We start from the raw sequence: 25,912 nt of genomic DNA, 5'->3' as shown, positions 1-25,912 counted from the left end.
AGTAATAAAACTAATTGTTTAGATAGTAGCTTTCCTCATACCAAGCATCAGTTCAGTTCAAACAGTTCATCACCGTTTACATTCAATCTAAGAATGACCAAGAAAGAAATCACAAAATGGAAGGGTCAGATCAAGTCTTTGTCTAATGAAATAATCCCAGCTAGCTATTGCTGAATTATACTTTTGGCTGTTAATATCTACAGTATGGGTGTACTTTTCACATAACAAAACAAAGATGCCTTAAATAAAGCAATCAGATAAGCTAAAACAACAAAATTGTGGAAACTCTGATGCATTCTGCCCTCCTATTCCAGTCATATATGTAAGGCGATACTGTGAGGAGCAGATCCACTGACTGAAATCTCAAAATTAGTCAGGTATGGATGGTCAAACTGAATTGAACTGCAGTCCCCCCCCCCTTTGTTTAATATAAATTGGCAGGTGGTTGGATTAATTTAAATCTGGTAAGTTTAATGACATGCTGATATAGTTTTCTTAATTACAATACAGAATTGGTTTGTCGGTATTCTCTACTGCAATGTTTTTCAAGTATCCGTCACAATTCTGTAATTTTTCTTGTGGCCTCTCATCTAAATATTAACCAGTTCCAATCCTGCTTATTGTTTACTGCTTTGCTTGTTGTTTCTAAGATTATTCCTCTGCCTATAGAAGAAAAGTTTGAGTTTGAAAGAGATTTTAAATCTCCCTTTTAATTTGACGTAACATGACTAACAGTTAAGTAATTCCATGTTCTGTTTTCACATACAGCAATATGCAGAACTAAGTCTTGGTTCCATGTCATAATAAATTGGCGTGCCAAATGAACCAGTGCCAAATTGAATTAGCGATGTCATTGTGGAAATGCTTATTATATAGTAGAATGCTACAGGGAGCACAATAAAGTACCACTCATTATCATAATGCTATTTTATTTAGTTATCTGTTTGTAAATTGAATAGTTTAATTATAGATGTTAATAGAGAAATATCTGGAGATAATGCTTGGCATTTTTTTTTACATCTCTATAATTCATTTTTGTAATCCATTTCATCCCATTTAATTGAAATGTGTATTGTACAATACAGTCAGTCAATGTCCTGTTGATAGTCAAGTCAGTGAATATTTTGGATATTATAATATTGCAATATTGTTGTTTGAATAGCTCCTGAACTTTATTTTTAGTTACAGAAGCCTTTCAGTGCACACACTTTTCCAGATTTGTAATTGGCTACATTGATGGAAATGCATTAGCACTTCATTGGATAATCTTGGGTTAAATTTATATTCATGTAACACTTTGATTTCATCTAAAAGGTACTACAGTAATTACCCCAGAATATGAAAGCTCTGATAAGACCATTAAATGTTACATTTACACTCTTCAGTTTACGTTACCAGATACAGCTTTGTTTGTACAGGAAATGTAATTTTTAAAATTACCTTTATTAAATAGTTTTAAAACACTAAATAATTGAGTTTCTGATCTTCATTTTCTTCAGCATATTTATGTGCAAAGCTAATAGATTTCATTTTTTTTACTTGTGTCACTCTTTTAAAGCAAATTTTCTTTGGATAGCTTACAACAATATTAAATCACAATTTTAGAATTTGTTAAAAACTAATTAAAATAAAATAAATAAAGAGTAAGAGAATATACATTCAATATTTAATAAAGCAGCAAACTTAATCATACCTTTTGAAGTTTGAATACTTAAATTTTATTTTGTTTTCAGACTCCCTGAACTGTCATTTTGACAGGAGTCACCACCCTAAGCCATGGTTTGTTTAATATAATGCATATATCCATGCAGAAACAGACAAATTAGCATATTTTAAATCTCTCACTCACATACACACACATCTTGTATGTGCCTCTGTGTGTCCGTGTGTGTTTTATTTAAAAGCCAACCATTACAATTTTAGAAATAACTGATAGTGATCAGATGTACAATGTTGACAATTTTTTTCACTTAATATAGGAGTTTTTAAATCTTCTATTTAAAATGAACCGCAAAATGTATTAGATTAATGACATGTATAAAAGAGGGGCTTAAGATATGAGCCTATCAGTTTCAGTCCCATCAGCCCATCAGTTTCAAATGTGGATAAAGTCACACTTTCTTCTAAATTTATGATAATGTGAGGATTACTCAATATCATGGGCAGCAGTTGCCATGACATTGGAGGTAGGCATGTTAATTTAACCTTATTTTATTTGCTGCTTTATTTAACATATATAAATAGTCTTCAACTTATATCCATTGGTTCAAACTTGTGTCTGCACTTAACAGGAGGAATTACAATTGGTCCTCAGAGTTCCCTCTATCCCACCATCTCTATAGTCACATGACAACAGTTACTGACATTCTCTGCTGCTTCCCACAAACAAAATCAAATGGTAGGCAGACAGGAAGTTGGAAGGTCTTTGTTTAACAACAGCAATCTGGGACTATTGGAACTGCTATCACTAAGTGAACTAGAGAGAAAAAAAGTGAACACCCATCATATGACACCACATTTTACAATTGTATCATTTAATAATCTTCCAGTCTTTATGGCTATTTTAACCGAAGGACTACCTGTGATTGATACCCCAATGGACTCAGTAGGGTTCAGGTGGGCTATGTAAGATTGCTAGATTGAATTATATCTAACCCAGAGCTGTCAAACTCATAGTGGGCCAGATGCATCATGTGCTGGTCACGCCCACACCCGGTTTAGCAAAAGGGGGGGGGGAGTTGTGATATGTAATATGACACCGTGATGAGGCAAGTTTGACATCCCTGATCTAACCCTAAGTACAGTATTTTTAAAAGTCAAATAATCCCTTTTGGGAATTTCCTGATCACATCTCAGTTGACCAGTGAGCATGTCAGAGAAGTGGATTACTTAGCTTTTTCTCGGGGTAGGACTTTTTCAATAATGGAAATCTCAGCTCATTTAGATCTGATTTTTTCTAAATCTCATCACAACTACATCTATTGTTGAAATAAATTTCCATAAGTTAGATCCTCCTCTGTTCTCAAAATACACGAAAAGTAAAATCCTAAATTCTGGAAATAAATGATGGGAGGACAAGGCCAAATAAGCCAACTGTAGGGGATCATTGGTGTATTTGAAGAGAAACACTCGCACCCAATTTTCCTGGAATATTCTTGAAACCAAACCATTTTGAATGGCTAAACTGTTCTTCACATATTGTTTTGGTTTTGCTCTTGCAGGGCAGACCAGTAGTAAGTCACAGCAGGTCATCCAGCTTAAGCCTAACAGTTGAGAGTGCACTGGAAAGTTTTGATTTCCTCAACACTTCTGACTTTGAGGATGAAGGTGGTACCGATGAATTTTGCGGTGGTGTTCGTGGCGCAGACTCTGTGTTCTCAGACACTGAAATCGAGAAAAACAGGTAAGAATGCCAGCATTGAGTGCTTCTCAGGTTTATTGCTTTCTGCCAAGTATAGTATGTAGTGTTCATTCAAGAAAGATGAAATGTAATATTAGAGCCCCTAGATCAGTAATTTTTGACAGAGTCCTGAGAATGTTGTTAGCAGGACAGATTATAGGGGTTTCAGATACGTTCCCTTTGTACTTGTAAACTGAGACATTCTATATTCGTTCAAAATGATGTGCTGAAAAGAACAAAGAATATGGTAATGTTTTTCTGTATTTATCAGATTATATGTACATAATCCATTGCCTCATCTCTGTCTATAATGTAGGATGTAGAATCAGGTTTCACTTATTTCATAATCCCTATGCCTGGGAGAACAAGGAGGCTCAGAATCAATTTGATCTCAGAGGATAAGATGTTCCAGGGGGCAGATACCACCACAGGAAGGACATATTTTCTGGGTCCCACAAGATGATATCCTGTAACTGATGGGTACCAAGGCACAACCCTCCTGCTTGATCTAATAGAGTGGATAGAGACCAACAATCCTCTTTCATTGGAAAACATCAGTGATCGCTCCTGTCCCTGCATTCTGGACCAATTCCAGCTTCCAGATGTTCTTCAAGATCAGTCCCATGCAGAATGCATTACAGTAGGCCATTCTGGTGAGGGCTGAAACATGTATGACCATGAGCAATACCTTCCAGTGCAGGAAGGGTGCAATTGGCATAAAATAAGAAGCTGTACAAGAAATCCCCCCCCCCCTTTTTTAAAAAATAAATCAGGAGTTATGAGTCCAGGGGGATTTCCAAATTGTAAATCATTCTGTCTTGAGTTCTGCAACGCCATCCAGACCTTAATGGAATATCATTGGACCCACTTCGTCCTACCAGGCTAGATCTGAACTCTATTCCTCCCCATTCAGAAGTCCCTGGCCTCCAGATACCAAGGGAAGATCTCCAAGGCATTGGTCAACTTGGGATGGAGTTGTGTAACTGAGTATCATTTGCATACTTAGGATACCTTACCCTATGCCAGGGGTGGCGAACAAGTTCGACAAAAAGAGCCAAAATTTTAAACTGTGAGAGTCAGAGAGCCACACCACGCAGTGACCTGCCAAAACAGACAAACACTCACACAAAAGTATATAATTTTAACAATAATATATTAAACACATAATATAACATGCTCAGTCAGGTGTTTTTTGTTATAAATTTTTATAAACCCATTAGAGCTGCAACGGAAGGCAACGGAAATATTTTTAGACACAAAGCTTTTGACAAGTTAAAATTCACAGTAAATGGAATAATCTCTACAATCTTTTAACCCCAAACCACCCCAACGAGGCTGTCGAAGTGATGTCCCTGTGTTTGGAAGCCGTCGGGGTCTGGATGGGGGACAACAGACTCAAACTCAACCCCTCCAAGACCGAGTGGCTATGGGTACCGGCACCTCGGTTCAGCCAGCTGACACCATCGCTGGCCATAGGGGGCGAACAACTGTCCCCTGTGGAGCGGGCGCGCAATTTGGGCGTCCTCCTTGATGCCCAGCTGTCACTGGAGGACCATGTGGCAGCCGTGGCAAGGGGGGCGTTCCACCAGGTTCGCCTGGTGCGCCAATTGCGCCCCCTACTGGACCGGAGTGCCCTGCGCACGGTCACTCATGCGCTGGTGACGTCTCGCCTGGACTACTGCAATGCCCTCTACATGGGGCTTCCCTTGGGACGCATCCGGAGACTGCAGCTAGTTCAGAACGCAGCCGCGCGGGTTATCATGGGGAGTACACGTTACTCCCACGTAACACCGCTCCTGCGCGAGCTGCACTGGCTACCTGTGGCCTTTCGGGTGCGTTTCAAGGTATTGATCACTATCTTTAAAGCGCTCCATGGCATAGGACCTAGATATCTGCAGGATCGCATCCTACCACACACGTCCCTGCGACCTATTCGCTCACACAGGGAGGGACTCCTCCTGGTGCCGTCCGCTAGGCAGTGTCAGCGGGCGACACCTAGGAGTAGGTCCTTCTCTGTGATGGGCCCAACCCTCTGGAATGACCTCCCCCCCGACATTCGAACCACCACCGACCTCCGTTCCTTCCGTCAAAAGTTAAAGACTCACCTATTTCAATCAGCTGGCCTGGCACTTTCTTAGTTTTTCCTCCCGGGGATTTATTTTAATTGGGTTTGGGTTTTTAATTGGGGATGTTTTTAGGGTTTTAGAATATATTTATTTCTTGTACAGCCTATCTCCTCCATCCAAATGTATTTAATTGTTTTATGATTGTATTTCTATCTGCATTGACTGTACACCGCCCCGAGTCCCTTTTTGGGAGAGGGGGCGGTCTAGAAATCCAAGAAATAAATAAATAAATAAAATAAATAATATGGAAAGTCAAAGGCAAAGATGGGCATTTTCTCTTTTATTATTTATAATTGGTTAGGACAGGGGTGTCCAAACTTGGCTGGGGAATTCTGGGAGTTGAAGTCCACAAGTCTTAAAGTTCCCAAGTTTGGACACCCCTGGGTTAGGAGGTCCTGGCGGGCCAGAACTGAAAAGCTAAACAAATATTTCAGCTAAAGATTCAGGTAGAAAGAGATACAAGATGAAATGCTATGCAAATGATATAGTAGTAACGATTATGCAAACACAAAGCTCCATAAGATACTAATGGCAGAATCCAAAGATTTTTGGCTACCTTTAAGAGATAAAAAATTAAATGAAAAGTAAGATAATAAGGCATTCAATTTCCAATGGAAAAAAAACATGAAAAGGGGGATTGGGATATGAGAAAAATATAGTGAAATATCTAGAACTCTTATTTAATAGGATATAATAATAATACATTTGAAAACAATTATAACAAATTATTGAATGAAATGAACAATTCCTTGAAACTTAGATATTATCTAAGATAAATGTTTTATTCCAAATGGCACCAACTGGAAGCTGGGTGGTGGGTGGGGGGGCAAGATTCAAAATCATACAAGACTCAAAAGAAAGATATAGAGGAGCAGCATTTCTTAATCTTAGACTGGATTACAAAGCAAATTGTCTTAATCTTATTTAAAGATAAAATTGAACAATCACCTCTGTGGTCCCTTCCAACCCTGTGATTCTATGGGTTTGGTATATCTACAAATGATTGGCAGATCACCAATCTTTTCCAACTTCCAGTATTTTAAGTTAAATGAAATGTTAAAAATTTAGAAAGATCTCTGCCATAGCCACCATTCTGATAATTGCTTGTCTTTTAACTTCAGTATAATGATTAATTCATTGCATTTGAATTAATCTATTTCCTTGGACACTTTGATCTCTAGTAACTAAGATATAAGTTTGTATTTTTTAAAATATAGAATACTTGATTCATGATGAGGTGCAATAGGTGACTGACAGTACTGCTACAACCTTCCTCTGACTACTTAGTCTTAGCATTTTATTCTGATTAGCAAAGTTCAAGTTCTAAGGGCTGGTTTTTTTGTATTTTTTTAAAAAAGTGGACTCCACAACCCAAAGTCTCCATTCCCCTAATTATTACCCATCTTCCACTTCATCTTAACTTAAGACTTCATCTTAACTTAACACGCGGCTCGCGGCCAAAATAAATGAGGCTCTTTGCCTCTTACCATTATTTAGTATGCTGTGGCTCAGATCGCGCGCTAAACCCGGAAGTACGGTCGACGCGACGACGCTCCAGCAGGCAAGCGTCGTCGTGTCGACCGTACTTCCGGGTTTAGCGCGCGATCCGAGCCACAGCATACTAAATAATGGTAAGAGGCAAAGAGCCTCATTTATTTTGGCCGCGAGCCGCATGCGGCTCGTGAGCTGCGTGTTCGCCACCCCTGCCCTATGCCATCAAATGACCTCATCCAGCAATTTTATGTAAATGATAAATTTGTGGCACATCAAAAAAGCCATCCTTTGCAGGCTACTCCTCTCCTATCAATGTGATGGGTATCTACACCAGGAGATGAAGGGAAATGGGGATAAAACTTTGCCCCTACATGAACTCCCAAAGCTGATGTAGAAGGATGCCCTAATTGACGATATTGGAAGCTGCTGAGAGGTCAAGATTTTATTTAAAATTTAAAAATCCCTTGGTTTAAATTAGTTAGTAGAATGAAATAGATGTTTAAAGGAAACAGAAAACTCAAGTTTGTTCTTTGTAAATCAGTTATGACTTCCTTTCCAACAGATTCTCCCTCAACCTTACTTTTTAATTATTATTATTTTAGCTGGACAATTAATCACATGTCAGGAAAGGACTGACATATTACATCTTAATTGTATAACTTTTGAAAACCACAAATCTATAGTTCAGTTATATCCACAGAGCAGTTTGGCAAAGGATGTTGTCAACAGAGCAAGGTGAAAAGAGGGGGAAAAAAGAAAAGAAAAACTATAGCAAAGGTTGATTTCAAAGACTTCTTAGGAAGACTTCCTTACAAAAAAGTGATTGTTTCAAAAAAACAAGTAGGCTAGTGTGGTAAAGATATATCTTTTAAATGCGGACACTTTTTTGGCATTTTTACCTAATGCTACTGCCAATTTGAGGTACAATGTATTCATTAAAAGGTTACTGGCCTATGAAGAGCTGTTTGGTTACAGGAGAGTGCTTTCAACCATTTCTCTTGTGCATTGCTTACATGAAAAGAAAATCAAACTGCCTGCTTACCTCCCAGCTTGAACAGTTACAGGTCAGAACACCCAGAAGGCAGAGGGCATCTCAGTGAAGCATTGACGGAAGACACAGGAGTTGGAACCAGTGTGGCTGGAAGTCCTCTGCCATTGACCACCGGAAATGAAAGTCTTGATATCACCATAGTCAAGCACTTGCAGTACTGCACACAACTTATCCAGGTATCCCATAGGGTTACATGTTTTTTCAGAGATGATTTAAGACTCATCTGCTCTTGTTTTCTGTGTTGTGTACACAGCCTTGTTTGTTGGAACTTAATTTCCTTTGTACTCTTGCATAAGCAGAAAAAGACAGACTCTGTGGTTGGGGGGTGGGGGGACTAGCAAATGTGCTTGTCCAAAGAAGCCATAGAATGTGAAAGGTTTTTTTTTTTTAATCCAGAAAAAACTTATTTCTCTTCAGACGTTTTCAACAAGAGATGAAGGCCCAAACTTTATTGCTACTCTCCATTCCAGAAGTGGGAAACCATGGCCCTTTTATGACTTGAGCCAGCATGGCTCAGGAATTCTGGGAGTTGAAGTCCACAAATCATAAAAGTCCACAAGTCATAAAAGGACCGTGGTTCCCCACCCCTGCTCCATGCCAATCTCCATTTTGACTCTCATCTCATGTTCTCCATATATGATTTTATTTTATCATGGTCTGCTTGAACCTAAATAGAACTCCTGTCCACTTTTTGCTATTCAATGTGACATGGTCTGGTACCAAATTGGTAATAGCACATTGACACTATAGGAGACAGAAGCTATATATTCTCATCTGATCCAGATTTCTTTACACAGTTTGAGCTTTCAGAAGTTGTTTGAAAAACAAAAACAGGGTTTCAACTGTGCAGAAAACCTAATGAGATGACTAAGTTTTAAGTTAGACTTACCGTATTTTTCGGAGTATAAGACGCACCGAAGTATAAGACGCACCAAGGTTTTGAAGAGGCAAATTAAAAAAAAGTTTTTGCACTTCGCAAACCTCCCCAAAACGGTCCGTTTTTCACAAAAACTGGCCCATTTTTTTTTAAAAGAGGCATGAGTAGCCTTTAGGGGGCTTGCAGAGTGCTCCTGGGGGGTGCCCCCCCAAAACAAGCAAAAGACAGCCCATTTTTCACGAAAATGGGCCCGTTTTTTGTCAAAAAAATTGCATGCATAGCCTTTAGGAGGCTTATAGAGTAGTCCTGGGGGCTGCAGCAAAACTGAGCAAAAAATGGCCCGTTTTTCACTCATTTCTGCCTTCCTCAGCCCCAGGAACAATCTGAAAGCCTTCTACAGGCTCTACACGGCCCTTTTGGTGAAGGGGCGGGGTTTCAGGAGGCAAAAAATGCTGTATTCAGTGTATAAGACACACCCAGATTTTCAGCCTCTTTTGAGGGAAAAATGTGTGTTTTATACGCTCAAAAATACGGTAAATTGGAGATGTAAGTTTATATACTTCAGTGATGACAAACCTATGGCACGCGTGCCACAAGTCACTTCCGGTTTGCTCGGAGGGTGGTTTTAAGCGCTCCGAAGGTGTCAGGGAAGCCTCTGGACGGTCCCTGAAGCCTTCGGAACACTTAAAACGACCCTCCGAGCAATCCGGAAGTCACTTCTGGTTTGCTTGGAGGGTGGTTTTAAGCGTTCCGAAGGCTTCAGGGAAACCTCCGGACGGTCCCTGAAGCCTCCGGAGGGCCTCGGGGGACATGGGGGGGCTCTTTTCGCCCTCCCCAGACTCCTATAAAGCCTCTGGAGCCTGGGGAGGGTGAAAAAAGCATGTAAAAATGGGGGGGCGCGTTGTGCGCGCATGGGCACTGGGGGATCGCGCGTTGCATTATGGGTGCAGCACGCCTGCACATGACCCTCCCGCGCTCCCCCCAATTGTGGCACGCGAGCCAAAAAAAGGTTCGCCATCGCTGATATACCGTATTTATCGGCGTATAACACGCACTTTTCCCCCCGAAAAATAGGGGGCAAATGATGTATGTGTGTTATACGCCGATATAATGTTAAGAAGCCATGTTTTTACAGTATTAACAAGTACCGTATACACCAGGCATGTCCAAAGTCCGGTCCGCGGGCCATTTGCGGCCCAGGGGGCGGTTTAATACGGCCCTTTAACAGCCCTCCCTGCTCTATGTAAATGCGGCCCGCCCACGGCAAGCAGAAGACCTTTCAAATTTCTCTCCCACCACCTCTTTTTCGCGCGCGCGCTCACACTTCGCCTCCTTCAAGCTCCGTGCTCGCTGGAGGAAAAGGGGAGTGGGGGGGGTATTTCCGAGTTCCGAAAGCAGAAGACCTTTCAAATTTCTCTCCAACCACCTCTTTTTCGCGCACGCGCTCACACTTCGCCTCCTTCAAGCTCCGTGCTCGCTGGAGGAAAAGGGGAGTGGGGGGAGGTATTTCCGAGTTCCGAAAGCAGAAGACCTTTCAAATTTCTCTCCCACCACCTCTTTTTCGCGCGCGCGCTCACACTTCGCCTACGTCAAGCTCCGTGCTCGCTGGAGGAAAAGGGGAGGGGGGGTATTTCCGAGTTCCGAAAGCAGAAGACCTTTCAAATTTCTCTCCCACCACCTGTTTTTCGCACGCGCGGTCACACTTCGCCTCCTTCAAGCTCCGTGCTCGCTGGAGGAAAAGGGGAGTGGGGGGAGGTATTTCCGAGTTCCGAAAGCAGAAGACCTTTCAAATTTCTCTCCCACCACCTCTTTTTCGCGCGCGCGCTCACACTTCGCCTCCTTCAAGCTCCGTGCTCGCTGGAGGAAAAGGGGAGTGTGTGTGGGGGGGTATTTCCAAGTTCCGAAAGCAGAAGGCCTTTCAAATTTCTCTCCCACCACCTCTTTTTCGCGCGCGCGCTCACACTTCGCCTACGTCAAGCTCCGTGCTCGCTGGAGGAAAAGGGGAGGGGGGGTATTTCCGAGTTCCGAAAGCAGAAGACCTTTCAAATTTCTCTCCCACCACCTCTTTTTCGCGCGCGCGCGCACACAGGAAAAGCAGACAAGCAGGAGAAGAAAGAAGGCAGGAAGGCAGAAGGAAGGGAAGGATGGAACTGGAAGGGAGGCAGGAAGGAAGGGAAGGAGGGGAGGAGGGAGTAAGGATAGACAAGCAAGAGGGAAAGTGGAAAGAAAGCAGGAGGGCAGAAGGGAGGTGGAAGGAAGGAAAGAAAAGCAGACACGCTGGAGGGAAAGAGGAAAGAAGGCAAGCAGGCAGGAAGGAGGCAGAAGGAAGGAGGGAAGGATGGAACTGGAAGGGAGGCAGGGAAGGAGGGAGGAAGAAAGGAAGGATAGGAGGATAGGGAAAGAGGAAAGAAGGCAGGCAGGCAGAAGGGAGGGAGGTGCAAGGAAGGAAGGAAGCATAGATAAGCAGGAGGGAAAGAAGGCAGGCAGGCAGGAGGAAAGAGGAAGGAGGGAACTGGAAGGGAGGCAGGAAGGAAGGGAAGGAGGAAGGAAGGGAGGGAGGGTGGAAGATAGTAGCAGTGAAAGCAGCAGTGTTCATTGCGATTTTGAAGATAGCAGTGAAGATGAAGAGTTTCTTGGTTTCCCAGGTAGCGATTTCTGAGTAAACTTGTAAAAACAGAATATCCAAGTTTCTTTGTTAAAACAGTTGCTTTTACTGTCCTTTTACATTATTTACCTTATAAGTGGTAATAATATTAATAAAAAAAAGTTCTGAGCTACCCTTATTTTGCTTCAAAGTTCTTTATTTGAAATTTAAATTTTTTTCCTGAAATTTCCCTCTTAAAATGAAGGTGCGTGTTATACGCCTGTGCGTGTTATACGCCGATAAATACGGTACTTCATAGGGTTAAAGTCCTACTGAGGTGTGTAGTACTAAAGTACTACAAATCATTGTGAATGAGACATATTTCCAAATAAGTCAAAATTGAGCAGTTTAGTCTAGCGGTTAAAGCACCAGGCTAGAAACCTGGAGACCATGAGTTCTAATCCCATTTTAGGCATGAAAACAAGATGGATGACTTTGGGTCAGTCATATTTTCTCAGCCAATCAATCTCACAGATGTGTTGTTGTAAGGAAAATGGGAGGAAAAAGGAGTATTACATATGTTCACTGCTTTGAGTTATTTATAAAAACAATAAAGGCAGGATATAAATAATAACAAAATAAATATTTATTTTGGTCACTGATCAGCCTAAAATCATATAAAAAGCATAATTCCTCCTTCCCAGAAATTGTTCAGGTGGATTATTGTGCACTTGCTGAGACTAAAATAATGGAAGTATATTCCCCCCTTTTGTGTATAGTAATCATAAAAGTAGGATTTTCTTTCTCTGAAGTAAATATGTCACATTCAGAGGAAAATATGGCATATTCAGAGTAGTATAGCAAATCTGTTTACTGTTATTTATCTACTTTGCTGAGAAAAGAGATCACTACTAGAGAAACATACTAAATTCTCTATTTAGATTAAAGGCACATATTCTCAAAGTCAAAATAATAGAATCCAATACACAATCCAATATAGCTGGTTAGCAATTAGCAGAAACATATCACATTTGAATCCCATTTTTAAAATGTATGATGAAGATCATGTTTGTAAAATACATAAAGTTATAACATCATTCTTTGATAAATTTGCATTTGTTCACTTTTGGAATTTTGACCTAATTAATGATAGTTCTGTATGGGGAATATTTACACTGTTCTTTCCTATTTTACCAGCAAATTGTATTCTCTAGCAGAACTCCCTTTGTCACAAGGTCTCTTCTGGATAAACTATCACAACAAATTTTAGTGATTGAGAATCTTGCAGAGATCAGCAGTGAGATCCTGGGAAGCTTCAGACCTATAACTGAAGGTGAGAAATAGCATAGACAATATTCATGTGAATATATGATTATGTATTGCTGTTTCTTGCCCTATACTATGCAGTACTTTTCTGTGCATGTTCAGATCTACTCTTTTAAGGCTGCTGTTGTACAATTATGTATCCAGTGTAAGCCAGATTAAATACCATGAACTTTGTTGTAAGTAAGCCTATGTGGGTTTAGACTATCAAGTTTCAGCCCCCTGCAGATTTCTTTGGTGAAAAGTATTAATTAAACCATGGTAATATGTACAAAATCAAGATGGATGAAAAAAGACAGTAGCTCAGACAAAGAACAGTGATCTGAACATGCCAACTATCATGGGCTCAGAATTCCAAGTTATTACAAGGAAGGACATGAGGGAAAAATAGTTTAAAGCCACAGGGAGTTGTTGTCTGAAGAGCAGCAAAGGTGGGCAATCTGTGACCACTCTTCTAGTGAACATCCTTCTAGCATGACATTTTAACCTCAAGAGATTCATTAGCCAGGCTAGGGAATTCTGGGAATTGAAGTCTACCCATTTTAAAATTGCTGAGGTTAAGAAACATTGATCTAGATCAGTGATGGCTAACCTTTTTAGTGCTGAATGCCCAAAGCGTGCGTGCGTGCATGCGAAACCCCAAAATGTGAGTGCCCCTGCGCATGCGCCCAGCCCCCATGCATCCACTCTGTCCCCCAATGCACATGCATGCCCCGCGCATGCATCCCTGCACATGCGTCCCCCCTCGCCAATTTTTGGTTTCCAGGTTGGTGCAGGATGCCTTCCAGGCCCAAAACGGGGTGGGGCTCTTGCGGGACCCCTGCACCCCATTTTGGCTTACAGGTTGGTGCAGAAAACCTTCCAGGCCCAAACTGGGGTGCGGGAGGGGGGGTGCACACCCTCGAACCAGTGGTGGGTTTCAATTTATTTTACTACTGGTTCGCTCGTGCACGCTCACGCGATGCTTCTGCACATGCGCAGAAGTGTCCAGGCAGAGCCTCCCACTGCCACTACTACCGGTTCGCCCGATCCGGGGCGAACCGGCAGAAACCCACCTCTGACGTGAACCCCCAAAATACAATGTGAGCGTTGCCCGCACATGCACGTGCGTGTTCCCCGCATGTGCTCTGCCCCCCATGCATGCGTGGCAGAGACCCAAAGTCCAGCTGGCCGGCGGGAGGTGCATGTGCATGCACAGTAGAGCTTTGCTGGGGCGACAGCTGGCATGCCCACAGAGAGGTGCCATAGGTTCACCATCACGGATGGCGCCTGTGGCACCCATGCCATAGGTTCACCATCACGGATCTAGATCCTACAAATGATAGACATAGTCGGTAAATTATTGTTACCTTTCCAGTCAAAGAACTTTATTTTTGTTCCATTTTCTAAGTAAACATAACCCTGTACTAATTTCCTTTAAATATAGAGCTGATTATTGTCCAGTTTTAATTTATACTAATAATTCACTACTATGGTATTCTTTTCCATTAGCAATTCCAGAATTTCAGAAAAAGATATCCCTCCTTTCTTTCTGGAATAAGTGTACCAATTCTTCTGGGTTGTATCACACCTCTGCAGACAAAATGATCAAACAATTGGATATCACTTTTTCTACAGTAGTGAATGGTGAATATCCAGGACTTTCAGAAACAGGTACAGCTACCTAATGTGCTTCCAGAAAAAAGTGGTTGCAAAGATCGCATTAATTAATCAAATATTTCAAAACATAATAACTAGTACTGGCTGTTGAATATTTGGTCTTTCAAGATTCAGATATTAGGTCTATCACATAATTTGAGATTTAAGTCCTATATAAGCATTTAATCTTGAAATAAATCAGGGCCTTAAATTCTATAACATCATGTATGCGATTGCACTATTATTATACAATATTATGTAATATTAGTACAAACAAGTAAATGAATAGCTTTCCAGAGGTATAAAATTAGTTTTTAATGAAAACGTAGAGATTATGGCAATATTTTTAATGTTAACTGAAATCCAAAAAACCTTTTGTCAAATAAAATACATTATCTCATTTTACAGTACAAACTATTTGACTAAATATTACTGGACCTACCTAATCTTGAAATAATTACATATGGGCATGGGCTTTTAACACTGATAAGATTTTATCCAAACTTTAGCTAAAAACCTAGTTTTAAAAGTTGCTATTTAAATAAATTATTTTGAGTTTTTTTTAAGCAATAAAATTTTGGATTGCAGTTCCAGATTTCTTTAGACCGTGCCCATAATAAAATGAATATATTCAACCAAAGTCAATCACTTTTAAGGTGAATTCATGTCATATCATACCAGTAGCCTATTTTCTTTCCATTTGTTCTATTCGGGTACAATAGAAATATAATGACTTTTGAATTGAGTGTCGTTGTAGATCAGAGGTACCAATCAGTTTCCCCGAGTTTGCCAATATTCTACAGTTTGCATAATCTCTAATCATTGTCATACTGATGCTTTCTGGAAATTATAATTGTAAATTTCTAGTATGAAAGTATGAAGTGGTCTATTTTTTTTTCTAAAACACATTATTATCCTTTCTAAAAATGACTTACCTCTAGTAATTTTATGTTGCTCTCATTAATGAAGATTCATTTGCTAACTAATACTTTTATCTGGTTATATGCAGTGTTCAGAACTTTGATTTCTCAGATCTTGGATCGTGCAGAACCTCTTCTCTCCTCCAGTCTGCCCTTGGAAGTTATAACAGTTTTTCAGTATTACAACTATTTTGCTAATAAAAATGTTAGTGATCTGGCAAACTATTTGCTTCAGCTTGCAAAAGAAGGTAAGAAACAGGCTCTTCAAAAGTTCAAATTCCATAAGGCCACAATACTTTTAGAAGGAACAGTTAAAATGGTAGAAAAAACATCTGAAAGTTGTTTTTGAGGATTCCGAAACATTTCAGAAGTGTTCTATACAAAAGGCAGATATTTTGGGGGGTAGAATATTCTCCATCATTTTCTTCTATACAAAAAAGAGGGTGTAAAACACAAATTAAGTCATATGTTTCAGCCATGAGATCCACAGTTTGATGATGGAGACGGTAGATTGAACTCTGTAGTGATGGTCAGAAGTGGTGGTAACAGATAGCTCATTCCCACATATTTAAAATTATTCTACCCTTCACAGATATTGCTGGATGTTTGTATGCCATTTCAAATGCATCTTTTAGTCTAATTTGTTAACTTCTAAAAAGGGACAAATTGTGAAATGTCTTTGTGTTTTAGCTTTAATGGTACAAACTCTACAGTCTTTAAGAGATGAAAAGTTCTTGCAGAATAAGGCCAATGTAACCTCCATCAGTGTCTCACCTCAACAAGAAGTGCTGAAATCTTTGGCTGTCCTTCTGACTGAAAATAAAAGGGAAACCTGTGAAGCTGTGGTAACAATATTGTCAGCTGCTGCAGCAGAAAACAGACACTTCAGGGAAAAAGTAAGTGTTAGAGAAAACCTATTGGACAAAGGTAGAATTACCAGATTTTAGATGTGCTTAAACATCATGCTAAATAATAGTTTGAACCTGATTTATCAAACAATTGCAAAGCTGGATGAGCATATTACAGGGGTGGATTACCTTGGTTAATCCAATAGATATTTCTCTCCCTTGGTAGCGTAAGTTTATTCTTCTAGTTAGCACAGAATTTGGAAAAATAGGAACCACTTATTGCATTTCTGACTCTCAGATAGATTTCAGATGGTGCTATTAGGAGGCATATAGACAAAATAGCCATTGTTGTATTATTATTTGGTGTCCCTCGTGGCACTACTCAGATTTTCACTAGCTACAATGAAACTGCTGAGAATCTACCAATATGCTAATAACACCCAATTGATGTCTTTATAAATATCTTGAGATAATAATGGAGCTTCTCTGAATGCCTATGTGCAATTGGTATTGGATTAGATGAGGGATAATAAATTGAAGGTGACTGCCAATAAAAATAAGATCATATTGCTCGATCTCATTGCTCATTGTTCCAGGGAGGTGGCAAATCTTTTAGTAGAAGAAAGTGTGATTTTAGATCTAGTTCCTTCTAGGTCTTCCCTGTTGATGTGAAATCTTTTGTCAGTGTCATCCCTGCACACGCTGCTTTTTGCTCTCCGCATCAGTGAGGTGCATGCCAGATTGCCTGAAGTGAATGGGAATATATTCTGGAGCATGACCAACACTGGGATACTATGGGGATGGACAAGGTGGTGGGTTATGCTGTGCTGGGATATTGATAGCAGTTACAGGGAGGGAGGGAGGGAGGGAATGCTCTGGGAAGACCGGTGGGGATAGACGGTCCAGTGGGGTATACCTTGCTGGGAGTAGCTGAGGGGGAAGAGGCAACAGTGCACTACAGCAGTGTTTTTCAACCTTGGCCTACCTAAAGATGCGTGGACTTCAACTCCCAGAATCCTTTGCTGGCTGGGGAATTCTAGGAGTTGAAGTCCACGCATCTTCAGGAAGGCCAAGGTTGAAAAACACTGCACTACAGCCTTCTCTTCCCCCAGTCTGCAAGGCTGGCTTTTACCTGCTCCTCGACCTCCCTAACTCCTTTTGCCTAGAATAGCCTTACTTTTAGACCAGGCACAGACCCAAAGACTGAAAACAAATGTTGTGGTTGGGCATGAACTTTTCCACTCCACACGTAGGATGATGCTTCATTCATAGAATATTTACACATCTCTGATTGCATCCTACCCAGGAATAGTTGTGGCAGGAAGTAAAAACTTTTGTGGTAATTGGTTGCCTTCCCTTTCTCTCCCCCCGCCTTTACCTAAACAATCAATGCTCTCCTTTCAAAGAGATGAATACTGCTTTGTTTTTCATTTGGTGAATTTATTTTTCTAAGCAGAAGATTTTTTTTCTTTTTTTGGCTGTTGTTCTGAAAGGGTGTTGCTCCACAGTCTCACGGTCTCTCTTTTTTTTCCAGGCTTTAATTTATTACTGTGAGAGCCTTGCCCAGCCCAGCCTCCATCTGCAGAAGGCTGCTTGCCTGGCCTTGAAATGCCTTCAGGTAAACTTCTGCCTTCTTGACTTTCCCATGACCTACAAAAGGCCAAGCCAAAAAAGAAAAAAAAAGAAAACCCAACCACCAGAGGTTTCAATAACCATTCTTGAATACACAATAAGAAGAGCATTGTTCTCTTGAATTGGTTGTCCAGATATTACTTTACCAAAATGGGAGGGATTTGATTCATATAGTCTAACAATGTATTTGGGAAAGAGGCTGTGTTCTCTGATTCATATTGTATGATGATTAGAAGAACATGGGAAGCTGCTGTTTGGTTGGGTAGGGTTTGTCCCATGTTGCTGTGTATGCGTTCATATTTCCATTACAAAAACCTTACTAAGACAAATCCTTTTTTCCCTCGATATTTTTATTAGTTTATCAGAATATAAATACAAAAATACGAAGAAAAAATGAAAATAATGGGAAAATAGGAGAGGAAAAGGAAAAGAGGAAAAAGTGCAAGGGGGAAAGGAGAAATAGAAAAAGAAAAGAATTGATTTCCGACTTCCTTTTGGTGCAGAATAACATACAACCTCAACTTTGTACTAGTCATTTCTATAACAACAAACCTGTCTAATCAGCGAAGCCCAAAATCAAATATTCATTTTTTCCCACTTCTAGCACAAAGTCCAAAAGCAGTTTCCAAGTAAAAACAAAATTAATTGTATTCTTTTATTTAATCAAAGCACTCAATTTCACCATCACTGCTAACACCATCAACTTTTATAGATTTCTAAGACAAATCCTGTTGTGCACAGCTCATCCTTTCTGTCATGGAAATGTTTCCTGGGCTGAAATTAGGACCTATGTACCCGTTTGGTTTTTTTTACAAATGAAGGCAAATATATGTATCCCAGGATAATGTTGCAGGATCCAATCTGGGTTGGTCACTGGGACATGAGGTTTGGTCTTCCGAGCTTTCAGACTTATGCTGGAGCCAATATTCAGGGAACTTCTCTCTCACAAGAATGTGTCTAATGCAACGATTTAGTGAGGAGAGTTGACGAAATAGAAAAGAGAATAATTCCTCCTTTTTCCTGTCCACTTTAGCATAGATTTTAGTCAATAAGTACCTCCATGAAATGGGTATATCTAATTTGGGACACTGAAGGATATTTGTGTCAAGAATAGTCTATCATAATGTCCATCACTACCAACAAATTATGTATTGTTATAGTTAACTGTTATTGTATAAATTGTCATAAGTCATTTGAGAGTATGGTATGACTTAGGCCACAATTCAATCCAAAATTTCCATTGCTAAGCAAGATAATTTTTAAGTGAATCTTGCCCATTTGATGACCTTTCTTGCCACAGTTGTTAAGTGAGTCACTGCCGTTGTTAAGTTAGTGACATGGTTGTTAAGGCAATCTGGCTTCCCCATTGACTTTGCTTGTCGGAATGCCACAACAGATTAGGGGTAACATGATCCCAGGACACTGCAACCTTTATAATGGAATTTTGATCAAGTGACCAAGATGCTGCAATGGTCATAAGAATAGAAACCTGCCATAAGTCACTTTTTTTCAGTGCCATTGTAATTTTCACCAATCATTAAATGAATGGGTTATAAGTTGAGCACTATAATACAAAATGTAGATAAAGAATAGTGTGTATCATTCTTATATATAAGGTAATTAGTCTCTCTAAGTGTGTGTAGTACATTTAGCATTGCAAATACCTTTAATGTTAAAACATACATAACTAATAAAATAAAATGCATTGGAATGTGCTGCTTTATAAAGAATCTTTGTGTAAACCAGGGCTGTTAAACATGCTGGCCACGCCCACGCCTGGTTAAGCGAAGTGGGGGGGGGGGAGTCCCAATATGTTATGTGACGATGTCGTCACAATGTAAGTTTGACACCCCTGGTGTAAACAAAGTATCTCTGCTGAAAGCATGACATCAGTTGCCTCCTTTGGAAGGCCCGGGAAGTTTCTTGCGGGGACGTTTTCAGATGTCTGCATGGGCGCTCATGGTTGAGCAAGATTCTTTGAACTGTGGAGACATGCCCAGGTGGCTTGAGAAAATGCATATGTTTTTATATTTTTTAATTGTGAAAACAATCAGTGGAATGGCTTACCTCTATACAATACAATACAATACAATACAATAGTAGAGTTGGAAGGGACCTTGGAGGTCTTCTAGTCCAACCCCCTGCCTAGGCAGGAAACCCTATACTGTTTCAGACAAATGGCTATCCAACATCTTCTTAAAGACTTCCAGTGTTGGGGCATTCACAACTTCTGGAGGCAAGCTGTTCCACTGATTAATTGTTCTCACAATTGTTCTCTGATTAATTGTTCTCTGGAAGCAGTGAGCACTCCATCATTGGAGGTTCTAGAGAAGAGACTGGACAGCCATTTGTCTGGAATGACATAGGGTCTCCTGCTTGAGCAGGGGGCTGGACTAGAAGACCTCAAGATCCCTTCCAATTCTGTTATTCTCTATTCTGTATATACAGGTTTAAAAACTCAGATGTGCAGTACTATTCATTGCTATAAAGATTTTCTGTAATACAAGAACTGAATTACATATTTATTTCTTTATTCGTTCTATAGGCAACTGAAAGTATTAAAATGCTGGTCACTCTTTGCCAATCTGGCAATGAAGAAGTTAGGAATACAGCTTCTGAAACCTTGCTCTCTCTTGGTAGGTTGGGTTTTTTAATGATGTTTCTGGTATCTCCTTTTACTCCAGATGGAAAAAGAAATCTAGTGAACACGACAAAATATTAGTGTTGAGAGAAGGGTTAAAAAAAAAAACTACAAGAAATAGAAATGAGGTAGTATTACTAAATTTACTAGCCCTAAGCGCCTATTGACAGTAACATAGTGGCGTGATTAAGTGATTTGCTGTATAAAAACTTGTACTCCTTTCACTGTCACTGGAATTCTCAGGAAGGGAGAGGCCAAAAGTAAGAAGGAGCAATTTCCCAGTCTTCCTTTTCCTTCCTTCTTCCTCATCTTTTGAAAGGAAAGGTAAGATTGCTTATAGAAAATTGCAGGGCTGTAGGCTATACTAGGAAGTAAAAATAAAATTATGACAAAAGACTGCTACTACTGTTGCCAAGAAAACTTGAAAGGCTACTTCCATGAAATCACCCAGACTCCTGGTTGTCTCAGAGGAGACCCAATCCTTGTCCATATTATATCCAGTCTTGCCATGTCATGCAGTGTGAAATTGTGATGTACAGTTTAGAACCGCAAGTTGAGAAGATGAAACATTGATTGTTGTTTTATTTTGTGGCTGTTCAGGAGAAGATGGACGTCTGGCATACGAACAGCTAGACAAATTCCCCCGTGAATTTGTTAAAGTTGGGGGTCGACGCACAACTGAAGTGGCTACAGCTTTTTAAATGTTCAATTTCTATTTTAAGATATGCCAATTTCATGTGAACCAAGATGGTCCTGTAAATAAACTGAAACTTCAAAACCCATTATTTTGAAAATTGTTTTGTAACTTAGGAACTTATCAGTGTTAAAAAAAAGAGAGGATTTAATGAATGGGCTGCTGTTGGCTCTTCTATGTAGCTTATAGTGAAAGATTGATTTGTTGAAGATTATGATAATCTTGCTTTTTTGTGAAATCCATGTAATTGTTGTAAAGCTTTGGAAAAATGAGAGATGTTTTGAAATTATAAGTTATGTTAAATATAGAGCAGTGCGTATTTGGTGGGCATAATTGTGCCAGTTTGCAATATGTGATACTGTGTGGAAAACATTGAAAAGCAAAAATTTATGTAAGAGCCACGGTGGTGCAGTGGTTAGAGTGCAGTACTGCAGACTTCTTCTGCTGACTGCCGGCTGACTGCAATTTGGCAGTTGGAATCTCCATCCTTCCGAGGTCTGTAAAATGGAGACCCAGAGTATTGGGGATAATATGCTGACTCTGTAAACTGCTTAGAGAGGGCTGTAAAGCACTATGAAATAGTATATAAGTCTAAGTGCTACCATGTTTCCCCCAAAATAAGACATGGTCTTATTTTCTTTTGACCCCCCCCAATTTTTGCTTGGGCCTTATTATCAGGGGAGGGGGGCTTATTGGTTTGGGGTTGCCGGTGGCTGCGCTCTTGCGAGCGGGCGCCCGAAGAGCCGGGCACAGCCTCAGGGGCAAACGGCTGTGCAGCAGCGCAACAAAGCTGCCATGAGGTGATCATGCTCAACTCTCCCTGCAGGCCGTGGCCCCGCTGCTGCCACTGCCGCCATGCTCCGAGCATAACTGGCTTCCAAACTCCGGAGATCCGCTGCCGAGTCTTCCGGCAGCAGCCGCTCTGGGACTATGCTCTATGGTTGTGGGCTGGCTGCGGGAAAACTCTGGTTATGCTCGGAGCATGGCAGCGGGGGGGGCGGCAGTGCCCTGGCCTAGTCCTGCAGGGAGAGTTGGGCATGGTGAGGCAGGGAGACACGCGAGCTGGAGGCAGAACAAGTGCTTGCGCAACCTCTCTATCCAGCCGGGCAGAGCGCCACGTGGCTTAGCGCCTTTGGGATATTACTGGGTCGGTGAGTGGCGCTCTGCCCAGCTGGAATGGGGCGTTGCTGGGCGGCTGCTCGTAAGCAATACTCAAAATTAGGCCTAATTAAGGATGTGTATGTCCCCTGTTTAAATGCCCATTCTTTCTTTTTTTTCTGCCTTTCACTCAAAATGCACATTAATACTAGAATACATTTTTCGTTGATAACCTGTTGTGTAAAGGAGGTGAAAAACTAAATAGTTTTTTTTCCACAGAGAAGTATATAGAGTATACTTAATGACAGATAAGCCCGAATTCCCAAAATTTCAGGGAGGTGAAATTTACCTGTTACTTTTTAAGACCTTGGTTTATTTAATTTTAATTTTCAATATGACAGATGATAGCAAAGATGATTTCTGGACTGCCTTATAGAGCATAAGGTGATCAAGATAGCTTATAGCTTAATGTGATGTAGACTTTCTCTGAAAGTCCTCTTGAGTTTAACCTGTTTACTTTCCAACAAGAATGAATAGAATTGCAGCTCCATAGAACTTCTTGCTACTATTTTTGTGGCCGTACAATTATGAAAGCAATTAGTTTCTCTGCTATGGTTGGGGTCCACAAGCAGACAAAAACAATCAAGCATTCTCTGAATCAGGTAGATTTTGGAGTTGTGTTTAGAAATATGATCTAATAAAGCCCTTCTTTTGCAAATGCATGGTTAAGACATTATTTTTGTGAATGTATATATATATCTGTATATTTATAAATCACATATAAGTATTACTTGATTACAATTACATTTGTACAGTTACTGAAAAGTCTACTGAAGAAAACAAGAATTTCTCATAACATGTGAAAGTATTATGCTTGAGGTTTTTATAGCACATTGCTCACATGAGCTTGCAACCTTTTATGGTCGTCTTTTGTACTGATTCTTGACTTATATATGCCTAATAATTTTGTGGTATTTGTTATTTCTGGTATTTACTGCTTCCTTTAAGTTATAATAAACATTATTTTTGAAATATGAAATATCATGTGATAAAGTTTTCTTGCATTTATTGGTGATCAGTTCCTGCAAAACTATGTGGAAATGACTTTGGGAGGCAGGAAGAAGAGCTGCAGACTAGACAAGTAGCGTGTAAAAGATTTCTCAGCCCGTAGCAGGAGGGAGGGCATAGGAAATGTTTCAGATTAGATTGTCCCATTTTCCCAGAAAGCGAAAGGAAAAGAGAGGAGAAATATTTTTCAGTCTTGCAAAATTCTGTTCATATAACCTTACAATAAAGACAGAGCTTGTATTTCTCCAGCTGATGGCGCAGGAGGGTCCAGGAATGGGTTGTTCAATCCTTATTTGCCCAAGAAACTGAGTCAGAATTGAAGCCACGCCTCCAGCTTCCCCTGCTGATATCCAATTCCGACTCAGTTTTACCCGAAAAGAGATGTAAATTTTTTTGCTGTAAGTGAAAATTGGTTTCTTCCTTAGAATAGTTTTATTTATTTATTTATTTCGCTTATCTTTAATGTTATTATCGGAAGTAAGGTGTTTGAACTTGAATCACAAGTTTTTTCCCACCTGTTTGTGTTAGGGTAGTGAATTGTGCATGCTGGATCCTCCTGGAGGTTCCCAGGTTCCTCGCAAGTAAGCAGCCAGCTGTGCCGGCCATCGGAGTATTGCAGCTCTGTTCGGCTTGATTCTGATTACTGGCTTGTAAGAGGCCAGGGAGGTTTCCCTGCGTTGCCGCTGGTTCTCAGGGGCTGAAGTGGGTAGGCATAGAGGCTGCTGGTGCGGGGAGCGCATGTGTGGCGCGCTGGCATTCCCGCGTAGCTGGAGAGACAACAAGAGGGCGCGTTCGGCACCAGCTGCATGGCTGACCGGATGTTCTCGGGGTCGTTTGCTCACCGGCACTGCTGTTTTTCCCCGAAGGCTTCTCCCTCGTGAGTATGGGGCCCTGGGGCGGCCATTTTTGGGGGAGACCTTATTGGGGGGTGACCATCTTGGGGAGGCCCTCGTGGCAGCGGCCATTTTGTTAGTGGCCATGAGGCGGTGGCCATTTTGTTTGAACATGGTTGGTGGCCATTTTGTTTCCCTTTTTTTCCTACCACGAGGCTCATTGCGAGTGCCGGCTCCGGTGAGATTTGCAGGAGATTCGGGATGGCCAGTGGTGGACCTCTTCACGTCCCTGGAAAACGCCAAGCTCCCCAGGTTTTTCACGCGGTTCCCGACTTGGGGAGCGGAGGAGAGCAATGCCCTATGCAGCAAGTGGCCCCCAGGTCTGCTTTATGCGTTTCTCCCACTTCCACTGATTCCAGGGGTATTGGGGAATATAGTGAAGGAAGGGGCAGAGGTAATCATGGTCGCCCCGTACTGGCCACACAGGCCTTGGTTTGCGGACCTCTTAGGTCTGTCCGTTGTCAAACCCTGGAGAATCCCACAGGAGAAGATCTCCCTCTGTCAGGGGGTCCTGGTCCATCCGGAGCCTTAATGGCTTCAGTTGACCTCCTCGTATTTAAGAGGGGGATCTTAAGAGAGGCAATATTCTCCTCACGGGGGATACGAACCATCGTGGCTTCCAGACGCCTAGCTACGAGCAGGATTTATAACGCCACGTGGTTCCCTTTTTGTACTTGGTGCCGTAAGGCGCGTGTGGACCCCAAACGTCCCTCCCTAATATCCTCCAGGATGGGCTCTATAGGGGGTTGACCCATAACACACTTCGGAGACAAATCTCAGCCCTGTCGACTGTCCTGGTCTTGGACAGCCGGGAGAGCCTGGGCCGTCATCCGGTGGTGAAGAGACTTCTACGGGGGGCCACTAACCTTTGGCCCCCGGTAGTTCACAGGTTCCCATCTTGGGATTTTCCACGGTCCTCCTGGCCCTAGTGGATCCCCCTTTGAACCGCTGAGGACCGTGTCCTTGCAGTTCCTCACTTTAAAGGTGGTCTTCCTAGTCGCCATCACGTCAGCTAGGAGGATTTCAGAGCTAAGTGCCCTCTCTGTCAGGGAGGACCTTTGTATTTTCCAACCTAACACAGTTGTACTGAGGCTCGATCCCACCTTTATTCCCAAGATAAATTCCTATTTTCATAGGGCCCAGGAGTTAATTCTACCGGACTTCTGCCCTAACCCCTCTCATAGGAAGGAGAAGTCGTGGCACAAGTTGGACGTGCGGAGAGCTCTCCGTATTTACATAAAGAGAACGGCGCCCTCCAGGAAAACGGAGGCGTTGTTTGTTTCCTTCCAGCCTTCTGCCATGGGGTCACAGGTGTCCTCCTCTACTATTAGACTAGGAGTGCGGCTACCACAGCCGCATGGAACACTCAGGCCCCAATTGGAGATGTTTGCAGAGCTGCAATGTGGGTTTCCCCTTCATCTTTTATTAAGCATTATAGATTGGATGCGTTTGCGTCTGCAGAGGCATCATTTGGGCGTAGGGTGCTGCAGGGAGTATATGCTCCCTCAAGTGCCACGAACCAGTGAGTTCCCGCCCTAGGGACTGCCGCTTTGGTATGTCCCATTCCTGGACCCTCCTGCGCCATCAGCTGGAGAAGGAACATTGGTCCTACCTGAACATTCTTC

The 25,912-nt window shown here is 41.4% G+C and overlaps 1 protein-coding gene across 3 annotated transcripts in view; it reads left to right on the top strand.

Moving 5' to 3' along the window:
• The window catches only part of RIPOR2 (RHO family interacting cell polarization regulator 2), a 133,316-nt gene extending 109,969 nt beyond the window's left edge, over nt 1-23,347 (top strand). For all 3 annotated transcript variants that reach the window (XM_081952755.1, XM_081952753.1, XM_081952754.1), the window contains exons 14-22: nt 3,222-3,403; nt 8,079-8,247; nt 12,730-12,865; nt 14,347-14,508; nt 15,503-15,661; nt 16,104-16,309; nt 17,796-17,879; nt 20,439-20,529; nt 21,135-23,347. In XM_081952755.1, coding sequence (XP_081808881.1) covers nt 3,222-3,403; nt 8,079-8,247; nt 12,730-12,865; nt 14,347-14,508; nt 15,503-15,661; nt 16,104-16,309; nt 17,796-17,879; nt 20,439-20,529; nt 21,135-21,235 — 1,290 coding nt within the window. In that variant the 3' untranslated portion in view covers nt 21,236-23,347. The remainder of the gene's footprint in view (nt 1-3,221; nt 3,404-8,078; nt 8,248-12,729; nt 12,866-14,346; nt 14,509-15,502; nt 15,662-16,103; nt 16,310-17,795; nt 17,880-20,438; nt 20,530-21,134) is intronic.
• The last annotated feature ends 2,565 nt before the right edge of the window (nt 23,348-25,912 follow it).

Source organism: Natrix helvetica (assembly GCF_964273705.1).
Source record: "Natrix helvetica genome assembly, chromosome: 4".
NCBI lineage: Eukaryota > Metazoa > Chordata > Lepidosauria > Squamata > Natricidae > Natrix > Natrix helvetica.
This window is presented reverse-complemented; position numbering and strand designations above follow the sequence as displayed.